Raw genomic sequence first — 23842 nt, forward strand, 5'->3', positions numbered from 1 at the left:
AGCAGAAGTGTGATAGTCAGAAAGTAGAGATGTTGACTTTGAATCTGAATTTAAATGTGACAGTCAGAGAGTAGGGACTTGACAGTCTAGTAGTAGATCTGTGACAGTCTGGGATGTATAACCGTTTGAGACTAGATGGGTAATAGACTCAGAGCAGAGATGTGACACTTTGAGACGATATATGACTTGCTCGTGTGAGCTAAGTGGTAGAAAAATGTGAAAACAAATTATAAACATTATTTCATCTGAGACAAACACTCCCATCTTCGTGAGGTGATGCCACAGTTGTGGTCTTTGCCCCCCTCCCTCACAAGTGATTACATTAGTAATAGTCAACCCAGATAACAATAATATTAAAAGAGGTTGACCTGTAGTACACGTGAAATATTAAAAATAAATTCATGTGAAATAAAGATCAATGTTAGATGAACAGAGAGCCTGTGTAGCTTTTTTCATGGTCCATGTGACTCGTATGGCCCTACACCCCTTGATTTTATAAAACGAGAAATTCATACTGCAATTTTATGTATTTAAAAGGGGTCAGTTATGTATATACAATATTTACAAGAAAATCTTCAGTATTTGAGAGAGTTGTTCACTTATGATGCATTAGTTATAATCTGACCTTCATAGTATGGTCATGGAAAGAAGAAAATATTAATAGCCAGAGAGTTTAAGAGATCTTAAAGAGGGACGGCAGTCCTCAGCAACATCAACGTTCTAACATAAGTTTAGAGTAATTCCAGGATAGGTACACATGGCGGAGATAGAGACGGTGACGGAACGGTTGGTGGAGAAGGTGGTGATGGTGACGGTGGTGCTGCCTGTCCTCCACATAGTGAAGAAGAACTTCTGTCGCTCAGACTCGCCCACAGTGTCCGCCAAGGTGTCCGCCAAGGTGTCCTCCTTAATGCTGCTGAGAAGTTCCACCTCGTCGTTGCTTTGGTCCATAGAACGCAACCTCAAGCGCCGAACTTTGCGACCTTGCATTGGTCTTTGCGAACATGGCTGGACCGCGTCAGCAGCTGTGAGACACATAGGTGGAAATTAGTACAGCAGCAGTTCACATTATATATAACTGTGTGTGTGTATTTACTATTTGTGCCTGCAGAATGGAGCTAATAGCTCTTAGACCTCGTCTTTCTAACCAATCTATTTTCCTCTATTATGTCTACTATATATACTTCTCTAACTCACATGCACGCACACACACATCCCCAGGAAGCAGTCCGTAGCAGCTGTCTAACTCCCAGGTACCTATTTACTGCTAAATAAACAGGAGCATTTGGATGAAAGAAACTCTGCCCATTTGTTTCGGCCTCGACCGAGAATCGAACCCGGGACCTTAGAACTACGTCCCCCGAACTCGGTCCACTTAGTCACGAGAACCCCCCTCTCCCCCCTAAAAAAAATATGTGTGTGTGTGTGTAATTACCTAAGTGTAGTTACATGATGATAGCTACGCTCATGATGTCCCGTCTTCCCAGTACTCTTTGTCATATAACTCTTTGACACTACTATGTGTGTACTCACCTATTTGAGTGCGTATACACATAACAGTTGTGTGTGTACTCACTTAGTTGTCCTTGCGGAGGTTGAGCATCAACTCTTTGGTCCCGCCTCTCAACAGTCAATCAACTGGTGTACATGTTCCTGAGATTAATGAGCTCCATCATGTCAACATTTGAAACTCTGTATGGAGTCAGCTTCCACCACATTATTTCCTATATGCATTCCATTTATTAACTACTTTAATATTGAACAAGCTCTTTCTAATGTCACTGTGGCTCATTTGGGCACTCAGTTAACACCTGTGTCCTCTTGTGTGTAATTCCCGTGAGAATTTTGTATGTAGTGATCATGATATTAGTAGTTTCTATTTACTTGTAAACCAGTCTCTCCGTTACACTTTATTCTCTCCATGATGTTCTTCTGAAGCAGTTCTTTCACTTTATCTCCTCATTTGTTCCTTCTTTCTTTTTAAGTTTGATCATTTCACATTATTTGTTTTTATTCTCCTAATAGTCTCATTTTGTTGAATCTCTTGCTCGTTCTCTCTGTATCTATAAAATCCACATTTTTTAATCAACTGCCACGTCCTCATCCCAGCAAAATGTTCCTTACATTGTTCAGCCAGTTTATCAACTTCATAATCTCCAAGATATTTATCAACTTTTGTTGTCATCTACCAGATCTCAGTCAGTCAATTTCGACAGATGTATTATTTGACCTCTTTGACCCTTCTAGGCACGATCAGGGTGTCACCGCCTCATGTAACCTTACACAGTACTAACATGAGTCAGACAGACCTCCACAAATTCCGCTGACTGCTCGCTTATAACACATGTTTAAGCTTACTTCTCTCAACAAGCACATGGTCAATTAAGTAAATACTAGTGCAGTATTTCCCCTGTACCATGGATACCAGAACAAATACCATTTGAAAAGATCTTTTATAATGATGAATTTTGTGTACACACAGAAATCACAATAGCGTGATGCATCAAATTAACAAATCCACAAGGGCCGTAACGAGACCTGGTGGATTTGTTCATTTGATGCATCACACTATTGTGATTTCTGTGTGGTATGAAGTAAGGGCGAAGAGGTAGAACGGCCTATTGACATAGCTCGAGTGCAGGGGGGAGTTGTGTAAAACCCTGATTTTTGTCTCGGAGAGACTGCAGGATTCGTGGTAGGTCAAGTTGATTTCCCGGTTGGAATTCTTTTCCATGTCGTAGCTCAGTCGATTAAGGCGCGTCTGGAATCCTCTCGGACGTAGGTTCGAACCCTCGTCACAGCCCTTGTGGATTTGTTCAATTTTGCGTATATGTTGTAAGTATACATAATAGCTACATAACAAAGTATTTATGTTGATAATTCAACAATGAAAAGAGGAGCATAACTTTGAGTGCATATATCTCTCCTAAATATTTGCAAGGAAGAATTGCAAAAGGCTTATTAGCCGCGAGGTGGATATTATGGCAACAACAATACTTTTAATGACAAATAGATAAGTGTAATCGAGTTCTGATCATAATCCGGTACGAGAGTAAACTCACTATATAGCCCCCTGTAATGCTTTTTGCGCTACCGCTCACAGGATGAGTATGGGGTGCACAATAAACTAGCCGGCTCCGGCGGCAACAATCAAATCATCACTATATAGCGACCAGTAAATGAGGTAAACTATACAAGGTGTATATACGCGAAACAGGATTTTGGGACAGTCGACATGAGTAAAGACAACTGATGACTTACTGGTGTAACAGGTGTATGGAACAGTTGAGGTGAACGAAGACAAGTAGGTCCAGGTGGTGGTTGAGTAAGACTTGATGAAGAACTTGCCCTCTTTTCCATCTGAAAATACTTATTATTTGTATAAATTTGTTTATTATTTATTTTAATTTTGCAGGGTGACTATTGATGGGATGGTGAACTAACATGAACTGATGGGGTCGGCTACATTTCTCCTGTTGAAAGGTGGCAAGCTCAATCTCTTGAATGTCATCACTTTAAACCACATATATATATGTATATATATATATATATATATATATATATATATATATATATATATATATATATATATATATATATATATATATATATATATATATATATTATTAAATATGACCGAAAAAGTAAGATTAATAATTCTAACACGAATTTTCTCAATCTTTCGTACATTTCGCTTCACTGTTGGAGGTAAATCAAAAATCAATTCTCCAAAATTCATTTTTATTTCCAGCCTGACGCGACACGAGCGCGTTTCGTAAAACTTATTACATTTTCAGACTTTAGTTCACAAATACACAACTCTGTTTTGTGTCCAGACACAAAACAGAACGCTTTAAAAGAGACTAACGTCGTCTATGCCTTCAAATGCCCTCTTGGGGACTGTAAGCTCCAAAAAACCCAGTATATAGGCAAGACAACAACATCTCTTTCCAGGCGTTTAACGATGCATAAGCAACAGGGCTCCATTAAGGAACATATAATCTCTTCCCACAACCAAACCATCGCCAGAGAAATCCTAGTAAACAACACAGAAATCATCGATAGATACAGCGATAGCAGGCGGCTTGACGTTTGCGAGGCACTACACATCAAGAAGTCAACACCAGCAATCAACAGCCAATTATTGCACAACTATATTCTACCCACCTCAAGACTCCGCTCCAATATAGAAGCATCAACAAATATGGACCAATAGGCTTTCTACAAACACTTCTATTCAATATCCATTGTTTCGTGTTCTGTCTTGTGTTGATGAAATTAATACCCTATTAATACTCTTGTTCTGTCTTGTGTTGATGAAATTAATACCCTATTAATACCACATCTTGTTCTGTCTTATGTTAATGCCACATCACCCCTTCCACCTCACTCAAATGTAGATATAAAATCGGAGATACGTAAGTTCTATTCAGTTGTGTATTTGTGAACTATAGTCTTTGAAAATGTAATAAGTTTTACGAAACGCGCTCGTGTCGCGTCAGACTAGAAATAAAAATGAATTTTGGAGAATTGATTTTTGATTTACCTCCAACAGTGAAGCGAAATGTACGAAAGATTGAGAAAATTCGTGTTAGAATTATTAATCTTACTTTTTCGGTCATATTTAATAATATATGTCTACAGGAAAGACTGCTACCAAAATATACTAATATATATATATATATATATATATATATATATATATATATATATATATATATATATATATATATATATATATATATATATATATATATATATATATATATATATATATATATATATATAATGGTTAATGAAAATTCTAAAAACATTTCAAATGTTTATGAATGTGAACCTAAGTATCCTGCTCAATAACAATGACTAAATTTCTGCAGATATCCTAAAGTAATGGATTACCTTCTACAGGTGATGTTCCCAAAAGTAATTGATTACCTTCTTCAGGTTCTGATGACGCTGAGACGACGGCCACCATGACGAGGAAGATGCTTACTGCTGCCTTCTGTAACACAAGAGTATCAACATGCTGAGGACTGCTGTCCTTTGCAGTGGTGGTTCGTGGCAACATAGAATGGAGGGACTGCGTCACTATCGTACAGCATGAAACCTCTATTTCTGTCTCTTATTTAATGACAATTTTTAAAAATCGGTTTAAGTATGCTGAAAATAGCATATATAGACTTTTTGTTATGAAACATTTGTTAGTTGCTTATTGTTCTAGTGTGAGGTTCACGGAGTCATAAGCCTGGACCACACCCAGAGTGCATGGGGCATTGTCTGAAAACCCTGACTTGGTTTCCATTGCATTACTTTAGACCATGTCGTGGCGTAGTGGTCTAAGGTGTGTGCTGGGGTACCCAGAGCGTTGGTTTGAATCCTCCTTACGGCATGTGATACCTAACCTCCTAATGGGATACATCACGTTAATGTGATTTCTTTGTGCATGTTCATGGAGAGGGTTTGTGTTCTGTTGCTAGCGGAAACTACCACAATATTTGTCATGCCCTGGTGGAACATATTTCACATTTGCACAGTATACGACAGACTGAAAATATTGTGATGATATCTTAATGACAAATTGTTCAGTAGTGTAGGAAGGTGAGATAGAGAATGGAAACATTGTGATTGATGCTAGGATTCCATTGAACAGTCCTGGTAAGTAAAATTCCTAAACTGCCTGCTAACATTCTGGGTCAGATTTCTGCTGCCAGAAATCTTAGCCAAATATCCCCAGTTTGCTAATTGTACGAGGTAACTGAGTGATTGCAACCTATCCACCGCTGCCCACTAGATGGGGGGGGTAGGTGTGCAGGATAAACATATCCATTGTGATACTAGCTCTCCACATATGTCAGTTGCTTAAATTGTGGTCGATCTCGAGCTCATTGTTGATGTGACGATGACCATTGAATTTTGTAACTAGCTCATCAAGCCATCCACACCAATTGCTGAAACTCAACGTCTGCCTTCTGATGTCCCGCCTATTGATTTTACTGATTAAGCGAATGCACTTCAACTTGCACTCGACGATGTTCTAAGTCAGACAACTCCTGGCTCTTCTGAAGCTCGACGGCTGCGCAGCATTGGCTACAACCTCGAATACAAGAAACACATGTGGCTTGATAAAGATGCGGAACCTGACGGATTCGAAATGGACCCTCAATTAATTTACGAACTATGTGATGAATCTACTCTCGAACCACTACTTATACCAAGTGATTACCAGGAATAAAAACAAAAAATAGTGAACCCTGAATATACGTGTATGATGACAATAAGCCAACCAAAGAAGAATGAAGAAAAAACTAGAAGTAAGAAGAAAGAAGACTCAAGAATGAAGACACCACCGGAGGACAGACTGTTACTACCAAGAATGAAGGAGCACTGGCAATACCGCCCTTCCTGACCCGGCTCAGCGCCTAGCCAGTTGTGGGGTTGTTCCAGCATCAACTCAAGACATGCAGCTATTATGTGACTTTTTACTATCTAATGCAATTATTAGAAACATACAAATTAAAGAAATTAATTCAGATTTAGAAGAACTAAGAAACGCCCAAAGACCTGAAAGCTGCAGTATTAAAAGCTATGACAAGTTTTGTTAATAATAGGTATTTGTATGGTCAGCACAGTGACCGGACCAGGCAATGTGATGTAGTCATTGCGCGAATTTGTCTTGCCTATAGGCACATCTGGTAGGTTAGTGAGGCTGAGCCACTACCAGATTATTCAGATTGTAAACTCTGTGAAACTCCTTTAATGCATTTACTAGAACACTATATTGTTAAATGTGAAACCATAAAAGACTTTAGACCTCCAGGCCTATCAAATACCACCAACTGTGTAACTATTTCATTGACTCAGGTGTTCTGGACGACATCCTAACAATTTATCCAAAATTTGCTTGTCCATTTTAAAGAATGAGGAACAATTTTATTTATATTACTTCTAAGCTGCATCACTTATGAACCCATTCCTGCCCTTGTGTGGCAGTGCACAATAGAAAGTTGTTTTCACATATTTATACATTAAAACATTGATTGTAACCATGATATGTATATGTGTGCTTCAGCCTACAGTTTAAACCTATTGTCTTGTGTATGACCCTCTGTCCTGTGTGATAGTGAATACCAGCATTATCCTCACTTTAATAAGACTTAATTGAAATCCTCAGATTAGGCAAAATTGTAATTAATTTTGTCAATAAAGATGTTAATAATAATAAAACTGGGTATAGCCCTGCCTCTTTCTCAACAACTTCAGCGCTTCCGCTCACTGACTTCTCTTCAGCTGTCCCCACTTCAAGGCTCGCCCTAACAGGTATCTTATCCTATGTATTACTGATATTGACTGATTTCTTTTAATTTGGATTATCTAGGGGCTAAAGTGATCTAGCTTGATCAGTGAACACGCGTGGTCTTAACAACCGCCCAGAGGTTGACAGACAATAACCTTTCCAGATATTCTAAAAAAAGCGAGAGTAACGCCTGTCCACAAATGTGGTGACCCCACAGATGTTAACAACTACAGACCTATATCAATCCTGCCAAACTTGTCAAAAATTTTTGAAAAACTTATATACAAGCAGCTTTACTCATATCTAGCCAAACTCAATATACTTAGCCCTTGCCAATATGGCTTCAGACCCAAAAAAAGCACTAACGATGCACTTATTAGTATGCTTAACTCGATTCATACAGCTCTTGATAAAAAGGAGTTCCCTGTTGGGTTATTTGTGGACCTGCGTAAAGCTTTTGATACTGTCAACCACCATAACCTTCTTCTTAAATTACATCATTATGGAGTCAGAGGACACTCCCTACAATACCTCGAGTCCTACCTTACTGACAGGCTCCAATATGTTTCTGTGAATAATACAATTTCTCCCACCCTACCCATCAACATTGGTGTTCCTCAGGGCAGCATACTTGGCCCTCTCCTCTTTCTCATCTACATTAATGACCTTCCAAATGCCTCCCAACACCTCAAACCAATTCTATTTGCTGACGACACAACCTTCATTTACTCCAGTCCTGACCCTCTTGCTCTAAATGCCACAGTAAATACTGAGCTAAATAAAGTCCATCTTTGGCTAACTGCCAACAAACTCACCCTTAACATTGACAAAACCTTCTATATTCTGTTTGGCAATAAATCCTCTAGTCTTATAAATCTCAAAATAAACAATACCCAAATTTGTAACAAATTAGATGGCAAATTCCTTGGCATTCTCATTGACCACAAGCTGAATTTCCAGGGACACATTCTAAATATATCAAAAAAAGTTTCAAAAACTGTGGGCATTCTTTCTAAGATCAGATATTATGTACCACGCCCTGCCCTGGTGACTCTCTATTACTCCCTTATCTATCCTTATCTCAACTATGGTATTTGTGCTTGGGGTTCTACTACCCAAAATCACTTACGTCCTCTAATTACCCAACACAAAGCCGCTATTAGAACAATATCCAACTCTGGCCCCAGACATCACTCGGTACCCCTACTCAAATCTCTTAATATGTTAGATATTAAGTCACTGCACATTCTCTCATGTGTATTATACATATATAAAACGCTAAACTATAATGCCAATCCTGATCTTAAAAGCTTCATAGAAGGTTGTAACAGAACCCATGAGCACCACACCAGAAATAAATACAGTTTTGATATTCCTAGAGTACGTCTTAATCAAACTAGAAATGCTCTGCAAATCAAGGGACCCAGATTGTGGAATGACCTTCCCAACCATGTTAAAGACTGTACCTCTCTCAACCAGTTTAAGATAAAAACTAAACACTACCTAATAAATTCCCTGTAATCTACCTCACTCCTCTATTGTCAACCCATGTCTGTTATTTTTTTTTTTTTTTTTTTTTTTTTTTTTTTTTAATCAACACTGTTTGTCAACCTATTGTATTTGTGCTGCTTTTTCAGTCATGTTCCCCCTTTTTTTTTTATCTTTATTTGTATTTGTTCTCAACATCTTTTATTCTTTATGCTCAATTAGTATTAAGTTCTAGATATTAATGTTTTCTTGCCCGAAACGCATTGCGTAATAGTGGCTTTAGGCATTGTATGTACTAGCTCTATCTATATATCAATCCATTAATGTAACATCACTTGTATGTATATACCTTACCTGAATAAACATCTGAATCTGAATCTGAATAACACAAGCCCACCATGAGCAAATATAATATCTCTTCTTCTTGAGAATAAGTGCAGTTTGCATGAAGGGGTAACCCTCCCGATGACTGCACCAGGACAGATGTAAGGAGACGCGTTGATGGTGAGGAGGAGAAGAAAGTCAAAAGCGGTAGATGTGATGGGCCGTAGAGAGAGGAGTGGCGACGAAAACAGAGGCGAACGTTAGAGGGAAACTCCCCGCACCGGGGGGCGGGGAGTCGTGGTCACGGTGGCAGCTGATCCAGGCACGGCATAGCCGTGTGCGCAAGATGGGAACTAATACTTCTCCGGAAACTTGCGTATCGGAAAGAGTAAGCAGTATGCTTCCCAAATCACCCACAGGTCGGCGGGCAGCCGGCCATCAGGCAGTACCCTCGGTTGAGACATCCTATCCGGCACCCTATAAACAAACACCTTCTCAGACAATACCCAGATAGTGGACGAGCACCACGGGATCGGAAGCACCCGGGCATCCCAGTAAGGGCCCAACTCCGGATCCTCACAGGGCACGACCCCAGCAGACGGGACTAGGCAACCACCAGACCGGGGCAATGAAGGAGGGGGAACAGCAGGGGATGCAGGCGCGGCAGCGACCCCACCACAGGGCACAGGAGCCGAGGCCCCCCGGCGCACATCTTTCCGCAACATCACGACGAGGTCCCGATCATCAGGGACAACCCCCCCACTGCGGGGATCCAACAGCAGGTGACACAGGAAGGGGGACACAGGTAGCAACTTCGGAGCCCCGCACAGCACCATCATCCACGGCGGGGGACGCCAGCTGAGCACCAGACTCCCCCACCTCCTCCCAAGGCACACCACGAAGGGAAGACACACTCCGAGCCCGCCGCGAACGCTTCGAGACAGGCCGCACCACACCACGCCCAGCAGGCCCCTCCACAGGCACGGCCACCATCGTTACATCCACACAGGCCACACCCGCACCGTCCGAAGAGTCCACAGAGGCCACATCACCCACACTGTCTACATCATCAACGGAAACAGCCTCAGAACATCGACGTGCACGCTTCTGCAAAGGAATGGAAAGAGCAGAACTACAGTCGTTAACACACACAGGCACGGCAGGCACCTCACCTTGCCGAAGCACCCCCTCCAAAACAGCAGAACCCGCGTCCCCGGGAGCCGTTACCACATCCACAGGCGGGGGTGGGACATGAACCTCCACCGGGACACCCTGCACTACACGCAGCGCAGGCGACGCCCCGTCACCCTCACACACCGGCTCAACAACCCCAGGGGCCACAGCAGTTACCTGACGTGTCGCACGGGCCAGAGAACTCGCCTCAACAGGCGGAGCAGCAGACAGGCAATCAGGCGCCTCAGGCATAGCACCCACACCGTCCGAACGCAACAGGGGCGGAAAATCCTCCGCACGAAGAACATGCACCCGACCAGTTGCTCCCACGTCGCACGCCGTAGCCAGATGACCTTCGTGACCACACCGATAACAGGTGCGCGGTTGACCCCGGTACTGGCAGCGGAGCGTGTAACCCAACACAGACATCGACGACGGTACACTACACTTCAGCGACATCGTCAGGGTGCGGGAGCCGTCAAGCATACCAACACAGTGCCCGGCAACGACCTTATTCCATCGAACACTTAACACAGCCCCAAACCGTTCGAAACAGGAGGTTAAAAAGTCGTCCTGAAATTCGAAGGGGGCACCATGCACCGTCACAGACGTCAAGGTGACACTGAGATTCACTACCTTAACGGAGCCAGCAGTATCAGGGAGAGGGTAAACACTCCCCTCACACCGCTCGAGAAACGCCTGAAAGGCAGCCTGGAGGCGGAACTTGACTACAGCACGGTGGCCCTGAAGCAGCTGGATGCCCACCAGGTCCGACAGCTCCACATGCAGCACGTCCACCAGGGCGACACCAACCAATGGATGGTCCACGGGCACCGTAAACGCCAGACCAGCTGATAGCGTCCTCGTCATTGGAGGGCGAGACGTCCCCATGGCTAAGCAAACGTCACCCTGTCAGTGGCAAACCACCACCAGCAGGGCAAACAAGCGATCACCCAACGTAAACACTAGCCAGAAGCGGAGAGACCTCAGGAACGTCCAACCTGGCCGGCGGTCACCACGCAACTCCCAATATAACATCTGTTACCCGTGATGTGTATTTTTCTGGTTGGTACTAAGATACACCCAGAGCTGGAGCAAACTGACACGTTGAATTATTAAGTTGTTGTGGAGGCCTTGAGCCCAGTACCAACCTAGAGACTTACCATCCTGAGAGCCCAGCTGAAGTGTACTCCAACAAATCGAGTTCCTTCATTATATATACTGTCGCTGGCACGCCAGCGATAATGAACTGAGAATCAACAGGGGGAATTTATATTTATCAGCTGTCCATCGCAACACCCTTGTTTAACTTTTTCCTTCTGAAGTTATACTTTAGGTATGAAAAGATATGAAATATTTATCAAATTGATATTATCGTATTAAACAGGGTCAGAAATTTACTAAAATCTCAGTGAGAAGGAAAGTTGCAAGTAATATTTTTTTATGACAGTAGAGATGTAGCAAAACAGTGAGGAAGGTTGCATAGAAATTGTGTAAGCCCTCATACGAACATCTATGGAGCCGGGGGAGGGTGTTGGTACCTCCCTGCTGGTGAAGGTGTTGGTACCTCCCTGCTGGTGAAGGTATTGGTGCCTCCTAGCTGGTGAAGGTGTTGGTACCTCCCTGCTGGTGAAGGTATTGGTGCCTCCTAGCTGGTGAAGGTGTTGGTACCTCCCTGCTGGTGAAGGTGTTGGTACCTCCCTGCTGGTGAAGGTATTGGTGCCTCCCTGCTGGTGAAGGTGTTGGTACCTCCCTGCTGGTGAAGGTGTTGGTACCTCCCTGCTGGTGAAGGTGTTGGTACCTCCCTGCTGGTGAAGGTGTTGGTACCTCCCTGCTGGTGAAGGTATTGGTGCCTCCCTGCTGGTGAAGGTGTTGGTACCTCCCTGCTGGTGAAGGTGTTGGTACCTCCCTGCTGGTGAAGGTGTTGGTACCTCCCTGCTGGTGAAGGTGTTGGTACCTCCCTGCTGGTGAAGATGTTGGTACCTCCCTGCTGGTGAAGGAGTTGGTGCAGGTGTTGGTACCTCCCTGCTGGTGAAGGTGTTGGTGCCTCCCTGCTGGTGAAGATGTTGGTACCTCCCTGCTGGAGAAGGAGTTGGTGCCTCCCTGCTGGTGAAGATGTTGGTACCTCCTAGCTGGTGAAGGAGTTGGTGCCTCCCTGCTGGTGAAGGTGTTGGTGCAGGTGTTGGTACCTCCCTGCTGGTGAAGGTGTTGGTACCTCCCTGCTGGTGAAGGTGTTGGTACCTCCCTGCTGGTGAAGGTGTTGGTACCTCCCTGCTGGTGAAGGAGTTGGTGCCTCCCTGCTGGTGAAGGTGTTGGTACCTCCCTGCTGGTGAAGGAATTGGTACCTCCCTGCTGGTGAAGGTGTTAGTACCTCCCTGCTGGTGAAGGTGTTGGTACCTCCCTGCTGGTGAAGGTGTTGGTGCCTCCCTGCTGGTGAAGATGTTGGTACCTCCTAGCTGGTGAAGGAGTTGGTGCCTCCCTGCTGGTGAAGGTGTTGGTGCAGGTGTTGGTACCTCCCTACTGGTGAAGGTGTTGGTACCTCCCTGCTGGTGAAGGTGTTGGTACCTCCCTGCTGGTGAAGGTGTTGGTACCTCCCTGCTGGTGAAGGAATTGGTACCTCCCTGCTGGTGAAGGTGTTAGTACCTCCCTGCTGGTGAAGGTGTTGGTACCTCCCTGCTGGTGAAGGAGTTGGTGCCTCCCTACTGGTGAAGGTGTTGGTACCTCCCTGCTGGTGAAGGAGTTGGTACCTCCCTGCTGGTGAAGGTGTTGGTGTGGGAACCGACCTGTGAGATTTATATTTATTTAATTTATATGAATTTATATTTACGTTAATTTATATACTTCGATAGCAATTTGTATAATGATAAGTGGACTGTATTTCTGCAATAATCTCATAATCTCACAAATCGATCCTCTACACATTAGGGGGGTTTATATTAATTTAATTTATATATATGCAGCCAATCAAACTACAGTATTAACTACACATTGAAGAGGTTCTTTATCTTATTGTACAGCAGGCCTTAGTCCACCAGGTATAACCAGGATGTAGACACCACATTTTCCCTCTTTGAGGTAGCTTCCATCACCCTGGTAACTGATGCACAAAGCATGCTTCCTCGTCTTGACCTGTCAAAAGGGCGCTAGCTGTAAAGCCAGATTCCTAAATATGACAGCTATATCAGAGAAACACTGTACATGGAACAATGAAGACCTGGGCTAATTACCTTTAGTTTGAGGCTGCCTCGTGCTCTAACCGGATCACCCTATATAATGACATTAATGGCCATAAATGAAAGATAAACGGGTTTCGGAAAGAACACTTAACTTGAATTTGTTGACAGCGTGTTGAAGATGGTACACCTTTGGTTTCCATAACACTACGTCCAAGTAAAATTAACAGGAGCCAAATTTGCTCCCATGAGCCTCTGGTCTAGTATAAACAATGGCTGCTCCTCCTTCCTCACTGACGCCTGGCTTACATTGTCCAGATGACAGAAAGTGATAGAAGGGTCACATTTACTCTACTTTAATATTGATAATTCAGTTAATTTATATGAGATCTTTTTATGATGGTAAAGTCCAAAGACTAATGTATTTAAGAATAATTCCCAGCAGAATAGCTGGTGAATTTATAATAGTATGTGGTGATGATATCCCGTTTTCTATAGACGGTAATTCCACTACAAGTTACGTTTTCTATGGGTTAACTTGTTTATACAATACAGCTATTATCTGTATGATTATTAAATGGTGTCGGATTTTCCGACAGTTGGTACCTCCCTGCTGGTGAAGGAGTTGGTACCTCCCTGCTGGTGAAGGTGTTGGTACCTCCCTGCTGGTGAAGGTGTTGGTACCTCCCTGCTGGTGAGGGTGTTGGTACCTCCCTGCTGGTGAAGGTGTTGGTACCTCCCTGCTGGTGAAGGTGTTGGTACCTCCCTGCTGGTGAAGGTGTTGGTGCCTCCCTGCTGTTTTTTTTTTTCAGGGATCTTCCTGTGCGGGCCCTAAGCCTCTGGCTGGCCCACTAACTGTTGCTTGTTTCTGTTTTACTTGGGCGGAGTACGAGTATTTATGACTCGTATTGCCGCTTCAGTAAGATTTTGTCCCCCACGTGTTTAACAACTTCTGCTCTGTTGAATCTAAGTTGAGATCTTAATGAGTTTGTAACTCTGCACTGTGTTGGAGTTTGTAACTCTGCACTGTGTTAGATAATGTTCCAGTGGTCTGTCGGGCATTTCTCCACAGTGCTGACATTTCCTCTCTTCTTCCGGAACCTGTTGTGGGAAAAACCTGCTGGGATTTATATAAGAGGAGACTACCAGGGACTTGTACTGAACTAAATTAAAAATTTACTGTCTGCAAATTAATTCAATTAAAATCTCTAGCTAGGGTTGTAAATCCTAGCTCCTCTTTTCCTAATGACAGACTGTGGGCTGTAAGGGACAGGTGGGGTGAATGACTTTGTTGATAGAAGTTCCAGTCCACCTGTAGACAGGGATCTCACATCAGCTTGTATTTTATACAAGGATAAGATTTAATAAATTCAGTTATATGACTGAACACTGGTTCTGTTTAAATCAGGGATTTAAACATACATAGTCTAACCTAGCACCATAACTATTAACAGCCAATATGTACTTATACTATAAACAACAAATTAAATTGTAAAAGTATAATAAATGACCTTAAATGTAGTCTAAATACTGTTAACTAAGTACTAGAAATTATAATCAATTAAATGAACTTAAATGATAACTTAAAAATAACTAAGCAAGCTATTAATAACTTAATTTATATATTCAAGTATATATGCAATGTATTTATTCAATTTATGATACAGTTAGCTTGACTGAATCTTTTCCAACACTATGGACACTTATGAGGTTCTTACTTATTGCGGCTGAATTCTTTTCTGACACAATGGACACTCACGAGTCTAGTGCTGGATAAGATTCACAGCTACACTACAATTTTAATAAATGTACTGAAAAATGAGGCGTTGCCTCGCTTTATTACCGACAGACAGATTTATAGAATATTAAAGTTATACAAGCATACAATTGGCCAATTAATACGCTACTGTAATAACCTTCAATATACTTATCTGAAGCCGGGTGCCTGTCTGACAAGTTTGCCAGACTGATTAACTCTCTTGTCGAGTTTAGGCACTATATTTTGCTACAGCGTTGCTGTTTGATGTACTAGTAGCGTTGCTACTTGGATTTTTCTTTAACTGCGTTGCAGAAGAATGTTGTTGTTGTGTTGATTTAGGGGCGACGACGATCGTGTTGCAGAAGAATGATATGTTGATGGTGAAGGTGGAGCCAAGTCACTGAGTGCTCCGCTCTACACTTATAGATATAAATGTTCTAGGAATTTTCCTTTTAAATATTGTCCAGGTACTCCCCCAGTTCTAGAGAGTGTTCACTGGTGATAAAGATATTAGATAAGGTGTCCTTGAGCTGGTAATGTTTGCTAAGGATCCGTCACTTGTTCACTCAGTTGTAAACAAACACGAAGTGCCGCGAGGTATCATCGTGGGCGCTTCTTGCTCCCGAGATGCCCCTCCCTCTCCCTTGAGAGGTAGCTTTCAATGAATATTGATTGATTATTTTTACAGTCTAGACTTATGGTTGAGATAAGATGTGATTATAATATAATTAGATATAAAGATTATAAGTAGTACTCGTTAGCACCACTGATTCTTATTAAGGATTCGATTTTTAATCTCTACCGGATGTTGAATAAATATTCCAATAGTTTTTTAATTAAGAAATCCTTCTAGAAGCTTCTGGATCCTTGAGAGATCATGCACAAAGTCACGTAGGCATCAAAAGGGCCCTGTTGCGTACGTGTTCATAGCGACATTGTCATCTAGGATCAAGCTATATAATGAATCTTTAATGATTCTAATATGATTTTGATACGATTTAGATATGATTTTGTTATGATATAGAAATTATACATTTCTTAGATGATTATTAGATATGGTGGGTAAAAATTTCCCACATCTTCCAGAGGGAGAGAACTGGCACAGAGTCCAATACTAAGGACAATAGTAACCATATGTATTTATTTACTCTCCATTGGATTGATAATACAAGTGCAAATTTTGCTTGCACTTTTGTGCTGCTGTCCGTTGTGGACGATTGTGTCTGTTAGGAGTCTGTGGGTCTTGTGGAGTTAGAGTGTCTTGAGGTCTCTCAGGATCTAACTGCAGCTGGCTCACTGATTCTATGTGGATGAGTTTGTCCAATGTCTTCAGGGAAGTTGTTCCTTTAGACAGGATTTTGACTATTCTCAAAATCCCCTGACTATCTGGATGGACTGAGACAACTTTACCTAATGGCCAGTCAGCCCTAGGGCCATCACTGTCTACCAAGACAATATCACCAGGTTGGAGATTAGATATATTATGTGGGACATTGGCCCCATAGTGATGTTCTCGTAGAGATGTAAGATATTCTTTTGTCCAAACATCATTCCATTTTTGGATTATGCTGGACAGATGCTTATACCCCTGAACCAACTCGCTCTGACCCACATATAAGGGATCTCTGATCTCATCATCCACTAGAGATGGTACTGGAGTCAGAAGTCTTCCATACATTAGGTGGGCAGGACTTAATGGCTCATGTTGAGTAGGATCCTCAGACAAGTAAGTCAACGGCCGGTTATTCACCCTTGATTCTATTTCCGTGATTACTGTCTGGAGTTCTTGAAGATTGATTTTCTGACGGTGTAGATTTTCTCAAGGATCTTTTTACAGTTCCTATTAACCGTTCATAAAATCCTCTGTGCCATGGGGCTCTCGGAGGGATAAATTTCCATCTGCAATGACGCTGTTCCAGTGTGGAAGTAACTGCAGGATGGGAACAGATTTCCCGTAGACATGCTTCTCCAGCTACCAAGTTTGCTCCGTTATCTGAAATCATCAGCTTAGGGCATGATCGGCGTGCTGCGAATCTGCGGAAAGCTTGAATAAATGATTGAGCAGTCATATCGGGTGTTACCTCTAGATGTACTGCCCTGGTGGTAGCACAGGTGAACAGACAGATGTATGCCTTGATAGGTTGTTTATCTGCAGTCCCTGTTAGATATATTGCTCCTGTATAATCTACTCCTGTCGTTTCGAAAGGTTGTAGATGGACCACTCGTTCCTTTGGCAGGGGTGGTGGCCCTGGATAAGAGCAAGTTCTTGCATCGTACCTTCAGCATATCATGCAATTCTTTAAGATTGATTTGACTGACTGTCTTCCCTGAGGAATCCAGTACTGCTGTCTGATTTGTGTGAGTGTGTCTAACACTCCTCCATGTTTGATGATTTGTTGATGTGTATGCAACACAATCAACCTTGTGATCCAATGATTTTTTGGTAAAAGCCATGGATGCACGGTATCTAGATTGATATCTGCGTGTTTAAGTCTCCCTCCACAACGCAGAATGTTGTGATTTTCTTGGTCTATCCACAGACCGAGATTGTGTTTTAACTTATGCGGAAGATTTTCATAGTTATTCCCATAAGTTTCTCTCTGGGCTTGTCTTACCCAATAGATAAGTGCATCAGGAAAAGTGTATTTTATACCTTTTTTCCTGAGATAATGAAACACGTTCTGTGTTACATTGATTAATTTGATGAGCGAGGAGTAACGAGTACAATCCAAGACTGATATTTGAGCTTGCTGCCTGGTGGTAGTTATGGTTTGTGTCGTAATGACGTGTGGCTTTTGTTCAGGCCAACTACCATTCACTAACCATCGAGGCCCATGAAACCAAATATCTGCCTTTGTAAACTGTTTAAATGTCATACCTCTTGATAAGAGATCAGCTGGATTATCCTTTGTTGGTACATGCAACAATTGAAAGCCTGCAGAAATTTCTTTAATTTCCGAGGCGCGATTTTTTACATATGGAGTTGGACAGTTGTCGTTTCGTACCCATTGTAAGACAGCTTCATTGTCAGACCATATAATGACATCTTTGATGTTCATGGTAGACAAGACTTGTTTGATATGCACTGCTAAGCGTGTGCCAGTTAGCAGTGCTGTTAGTTCCATCTGAGGCAAAGTCCTCTTTTTTAATGGAGCGACTCTGGCCTTAGAGGTGATAAGATATGATTGATTAGAAGTCACTAAGTAAGCACAAGCTCCAAAAGCTTTGGCTGACGAGTCTGCGAATACATGTAGTGATAGTTCTTCATTTTCCTCGACTATGTGTCTCGGAAAGATTATCTTTTCAACTAAAGTTTGTTCTTGAGCCACTTCCATCCAAGCTTTTTGTAACTGGATTGGTAGTGGATCATCCCAACCAACCTTAGCCTTCCAAGCTTCTTGCACCAATAAACGCCACTTGATAGTCAAAGGATTTAGTAGACCAAGTGGGTCGAATACTTTGCTAACTTATTTATTTATTTATTTATTTATTTATTTATTTATTTATTTATTTATTTATTTATTTATTTATGCATATACAAGAATGTACATAAGGAATGTGAGGATACAAATATGGTAATTACAGTCTTGTAAAGCCACTAGCACGCGCAGCGTTTCGGGCAGGTCCTTAATCTAAGAAAATTTTAAGGAGGTAAATACTTGCAAAATTATAGACAAAAAATGATAACAGATTGCATGAAATGAAAAAAAGATGAGAGAAAATTGTAGGTACAGTATATTAAAGCACATAGGTAGCTAAGATTGATTGCAATGACAGCTTGAATGGTAGTTGACAAAAAAAAAAATTGGTAGGCATAATACAGCAGAAACAATATAAGATTGGTTGCAATGACAGCTTGAATGGTAGTTGACAAAAATTGGTAGTCACAATACAGCATATGGCTAGCACATAAAAGAAGACAGCAATGAACACAATGATAAGGTTGTTTGAAATTACATAAAAATTAGGAGAATGGGTAACACTAGGTACAGAGCAAATTTAAAGCTCAGTGTAGGAAACTAAGAAGATGAAGTTAGGTACTTTTTGGTTTTGCTTTTAAATAAGGCAAAAGTTTTACAGTTTTTCAATTCACTAGGGAGTGAGTTCCATAAACTAGGTCCCTTAATTTGCATAGAGTGTTTACACAGATTAAGTTTGACCCTGGGGATATCAAAGAGATATTTATTTCTGGTGTGGTGATAATGGGTCCTATTACATCTGTCCAGGGAGAGTTTCAGAGCATGGTTTGCATTTAAGAACAGGGTTTTGTAAATGTAGTTGACACAAGAGAATGTGTGGAGGGAGTTAATATTTAGCAAGTTTAGGGATTTAAACAAGGGAGCTGAGTGTTGTCTGAAAGCTGAGTTAGTTATCATTCTGATAGCAGATTTTTGCTGTGTGATGATGGGCTTAAGGTGGTTTGCAATGGTAGACCCCCATGCACAGATACCATAATTAAGATAGGGGTAAATTAGTGCATAATATAGTGAGAGGAGAGCAGAGTTAGGAACATAATATCTGATTTTGGAGAGTATACCAACTGTCTTAGAGACTTTCTTAGTTATGTGTTGAATGTGGGTGCTGAAGTTGAGTCTCTTGTCTAGGAATAGGCCAAGAAACTTGCCATCATCTTTATTACTGATGTTAATGTTGTCTATCTGTAGCTGAATTGCATTTGATGATTTGCTTCCAAATAAGATGTAGTAAGTCTTTTCGATGTTTAATGTTAGTTTGTTCGTTGACATCCATAAGTGGACTTTTTTTAATTCATTATTCACAACATTATTTAGTGTATGTGGGTTGAGGTTTGAATAGATAAGAGTAGTATCGTCAGCAAACAGTATAGGTTTGAGAATATTAGAGACATTAGGCAGATCGTTTATATATATAAGAAATAGAAGAGGTCCTAAGATGCTGCCCTGTGGCACTCCAACGGTAATTGGTAGAGTGGACGAAGTTGTATCATTGTTGGTTACATATTGGTATCTGTCACTAAGATAGGATCGGATGTAGTCAAGGGCAAGGCCTCGGATTCCATAATGCTGGAGTTTAAGTAAGAGGTAGTTGTGATTAACAGTATCAAAGGCTTTTCTTAGGTCAATGAAGAGTCCAATCGGAAACTCATTTTTGTCAAGGGCTGAGTAGATAACGTCAAGGAGACTAATGATTGCATCGTTGGTGCTCTTTTGGGACCGGAAGCCAAACTGGCAGGGGCTGAGTATGTCGAATTTTACGAGGTAGGAATAGAGCTGTTTGTAAATAATTTTTTCCAATATTTTTGATAGAATGGGTAGATTTGATATTGGTCTATAATTGTTTATGTCCGCCGGATTGCCTCCTTTATGGACTGGCGTTACTCTTGCTTTTTTGAGGATATCAGGGAAGGTGTGACACTCTATAGATTTGTTGAACAGTAGTGCTATGGGTGGGGCATGGGAGGCTCTCTTGTACACAATGGACGGAATTTCACTGGTGAAATTGTGAAAGCTTGTGAAAGCAAATCCCTTTTTGTAGCGATGTAGTAATTTGCTGGCACGGATTTGATCGAGATTGTGTCCGAGATTAAATCCCAATCCATACCTAACACCTTTTGTGATTCTGGTACATGATATTCAGGGTAATCTCTTGCTATTTGATTATTCAATGTTGCATTATTAGAGGCCCAAGACTGCAGTGGCATGTTGGCACCTTGTAGCTCCTTGTTGGCCTCTTGATATAATTGTAACAGTTCAGTAGTACTGTTAACTGTCCCTTGAAAATTATCTACATATAGATTTTGACTGATTTCAGTCTTACAGGGACTTGATGATTTCTTCAGATGAGTATCTAGAGTTGCTTGCAACAGAAATGGACTGCTTGTCGCGCCAAAAAGAACTGATGAGAATCTGAAAGTCACTATAGGACTATTGATATCTTCTGGGTTCTCTACCCATTGAAACTTAGTGAAGTCTCTATCTTCTTCCTGCAAGCCAACTCTGAGAAAGGCCTTACTTATATCTGCTGAATACGCATATTTGTTAAGTCTAAACTTCAACAGTATGTCATACAATTTCTGAGTTAGACTTGGACCTGTTTGTAAACAATCATTTAGACTGGTTCCTTGGGGTCCAGATTTAGAGCTACAATTGAAAACTATCCGTAAAGGAGTTGTTTTTGATTCTCTCATTACAGCCATGTGAGGTAAAAAAATGGCCTGCTTGCTTATTGTCATGTTTCACGACTTCGATGAATTTATTCTTTAATTGTTGAGCAATAATCTCATGATAATAATAATAATAATAATTTAATAATAATTTTTATTTAGGCAAAGGTACATACATAAAGAGATTTTACAAAGTTTGTTGGCTTTATAGATAAGAGCTAGTACATACAATGCCTAAAGCCACTATTACGCAAAGCGTTTCGGGCAGAGTTTTGATAGAGTTTTTGATAGAGTTGATAGAGTTTTAAATGCTCAGGCCTTTTTCTCAGCTTTGCTAGTTGAGATTTAAATTGACTGTAAGCCATGTGATAATTGGTAGGTAAGGTTTTATGGTTGATTTTCCACGGTAGCCTTACCCAGTACTGTCCATCATGGTACAGTTTCTAAGTATTGATTGTATGCACAGACATCATCAGGACTTGGTTGTTCAGGAATTATTCCTATGGCATCAAGTTCCCACAATTGATGTACAGATTCCAATCCATCATCAATCATGTGGGGGATTTTAAGTGGTGAGTGTTCTTTGCCTAGTCATGCTACTATTACAGTTTCTGTATGATGCGATTTTTCAGAAGTTGAAGGTTCAAGATCTAGTATAGGTCCTGTCATCAATATGCCTCCTGCTGATTTGAGTATATTCATACCCATAGATTCTTCTGATCCCAGAATGAATCGATGATAGTAGTCAGCTCCAATCAGGATTCCGATATCTCCTATGTAGTCAGAATCAAGCAGAGGATCTGCTAATTGTATTCCTTTTTCTTTTAGGAATTTAATTGTGGCTGTCAGACCAGTCACTTCCATTTCAGTAGGAATTTTATCAACTACTATGGCTTCTACTGTCCTTTGGGATGTACCTAGACAGACATTGAGTTTTACTACTGGAAAGGTTCTACGACCAGAATTAGTAAAAAACCCTGATATGGAGGTAGATACTTGCTTTGAAGATTTAAGTTGTAAATCTTCTGCCATCTTTTTACTGATAAAGGTTTTCTGTGACCCTTGATCAAAAAAGCCTCTAGTTGGAATACAAATTCCTTGATTGCATAGTTCTAGCTGTGCAGTAGGCAATATGGCTGTTGTAACAATTTCTGTATCCAAGTCGTTGACATCGCTCATTACTGTACAGAATTGTACGGCTGTGGTGGTATTATCATCTTTGGGCTTTGCCTGAGATGCAGGTTGATTATTGAAAGTCTGTGATCTGGATTGAGTGTTAATATCACCACAGAGTGCTGTGTGATGTACACTTTTATGACAATATTGGCAGTTCTGCAATTGAGTGTTACACTCACTTGTATCATGCTTCCGTAGACAACGGATGCACCTGTTCAGAGATTTCAGTCGATCGATTCGACTGGCATGGCCTTCATAAACTGTGCATTGATAAATGCTGTGTGCTTCTTGACATAATAAACATTTTGGGGCACTTGTAGCTCCTTTTGTCTTATCTGTCTTAGGAGCTTGGTTTCCTACAGTTCTGTTAACTGTGGGGGATATAGCATAAGAGCCAACATTATTCTGTTTCCACTGTGCAGAAGAGGAATTTTGTTGCCTTGATTTTTGACTGCCATTTTGGACATTTTTGTTTTTGTCCGTGGATTCACCTTTGGGGATTTTTTCTTGAGATCTAAGTTTTCCTCGGCTTCGTAATCTTTGTACGTAAGCTCGAAGTCCATCAAAGATTTGGCTTTGTGATAAGATGTTGGTGTTATAATGAGTGCATAGGCTGTCTATGACCTCATTAGGAAGTTTCCTTTGAATGATTAACTTTATAAGCCACTCTGCATCTCCTACAGGTACTTTTGTACTGAGGGCTTTGATGATTGATTCTATAGACAATCGAAATGATTGTAGTGACTCATAACTTTTATTTGGAGAGGGTAAATCCAATAATTTGTATGAGAGACATGCAATTGCAGTCTCCTTATCACTGTAGTTATCTTGTAACAACTGTAAGGCATGGTCGTAATCATCATCTGTTAATGACAAATTAGCAATGACCTGCCTTGCCTCTCCCCGTAACTGGCCTTGCAAATATTGAAACTTTGTCGCCTTTTTTGAGAGAGGTCTTTGAGTTTATTATAGAATCAAAGTGTCTCCAGAAGGTATCGCAATCGTCTTCATCCTTGCCCTCAAAATATGGTAAATGTACCTTTGGGAGCTCTGCGGCTATATGTGTGATAGTTGCATTGCTCTGTTGAGTGGATGAGCTCACATTGGATTGGGTTCCTGCTTGAGATATTTGTTTGATTAAAGGATCAAGTTGATCTTGGATTTTATCTTCATACATTGTCATTTCAACGACAATTTCCTGAAGTTCCCTTCGGGTTAAATCTGCATTAGCCATTTCTGTTAGATAAATCTCTGCATGGCGTTTGATTTGTTCATACTTATCCACAGCTGCTTTTACTCTGGTATTCAAAATT

General features: G+C 41.2%; 1 protein-coding gene across 1 annotated transcript; it reads right to left on the reverse strand.

The window, feature by feature from the left end:
• Positions 1 to 508: 508 nt before the first annotated feature.
• LOC138363172 (uncharacterized) lies at positions 509 to 6252 on the reverse strand. The gene is made up of 3 exons (XM_069322163.1): positions 4936 to 6252; positions 3262 to 3360; positions 509 to 1025 (listed from the first exon to the last, which is right to left on the reverse strand). Exons 1-3 carry the CDS (start codon positions 5066 to 5068, stop codon positions 721 to 723), a joined length of 537 nt encoding a protein of 178 aa, XP_069178264.1. The 5' UTR covers positions 5069 to 6252; the 3' UTR covers positions 509 to 720.
• Positions 6253 to 23842: the final 17590 nt, after the last annotated feature.

Source organism: Procambarus clarkii, chromosome 10, assembly GCF_040958095.1.
Source record: "Procambarus clarkii isolate CNS0578487 chromosome 10, FALCON_Pclarkii_2.0, whole genome shotgun sequence".
Lineage (NCBI taxonomy): Eukaryota > Metazoa > Arthropoda > Malacostraca > Decapoda > Cambaridae > Procambarus > Procambarus clarkii.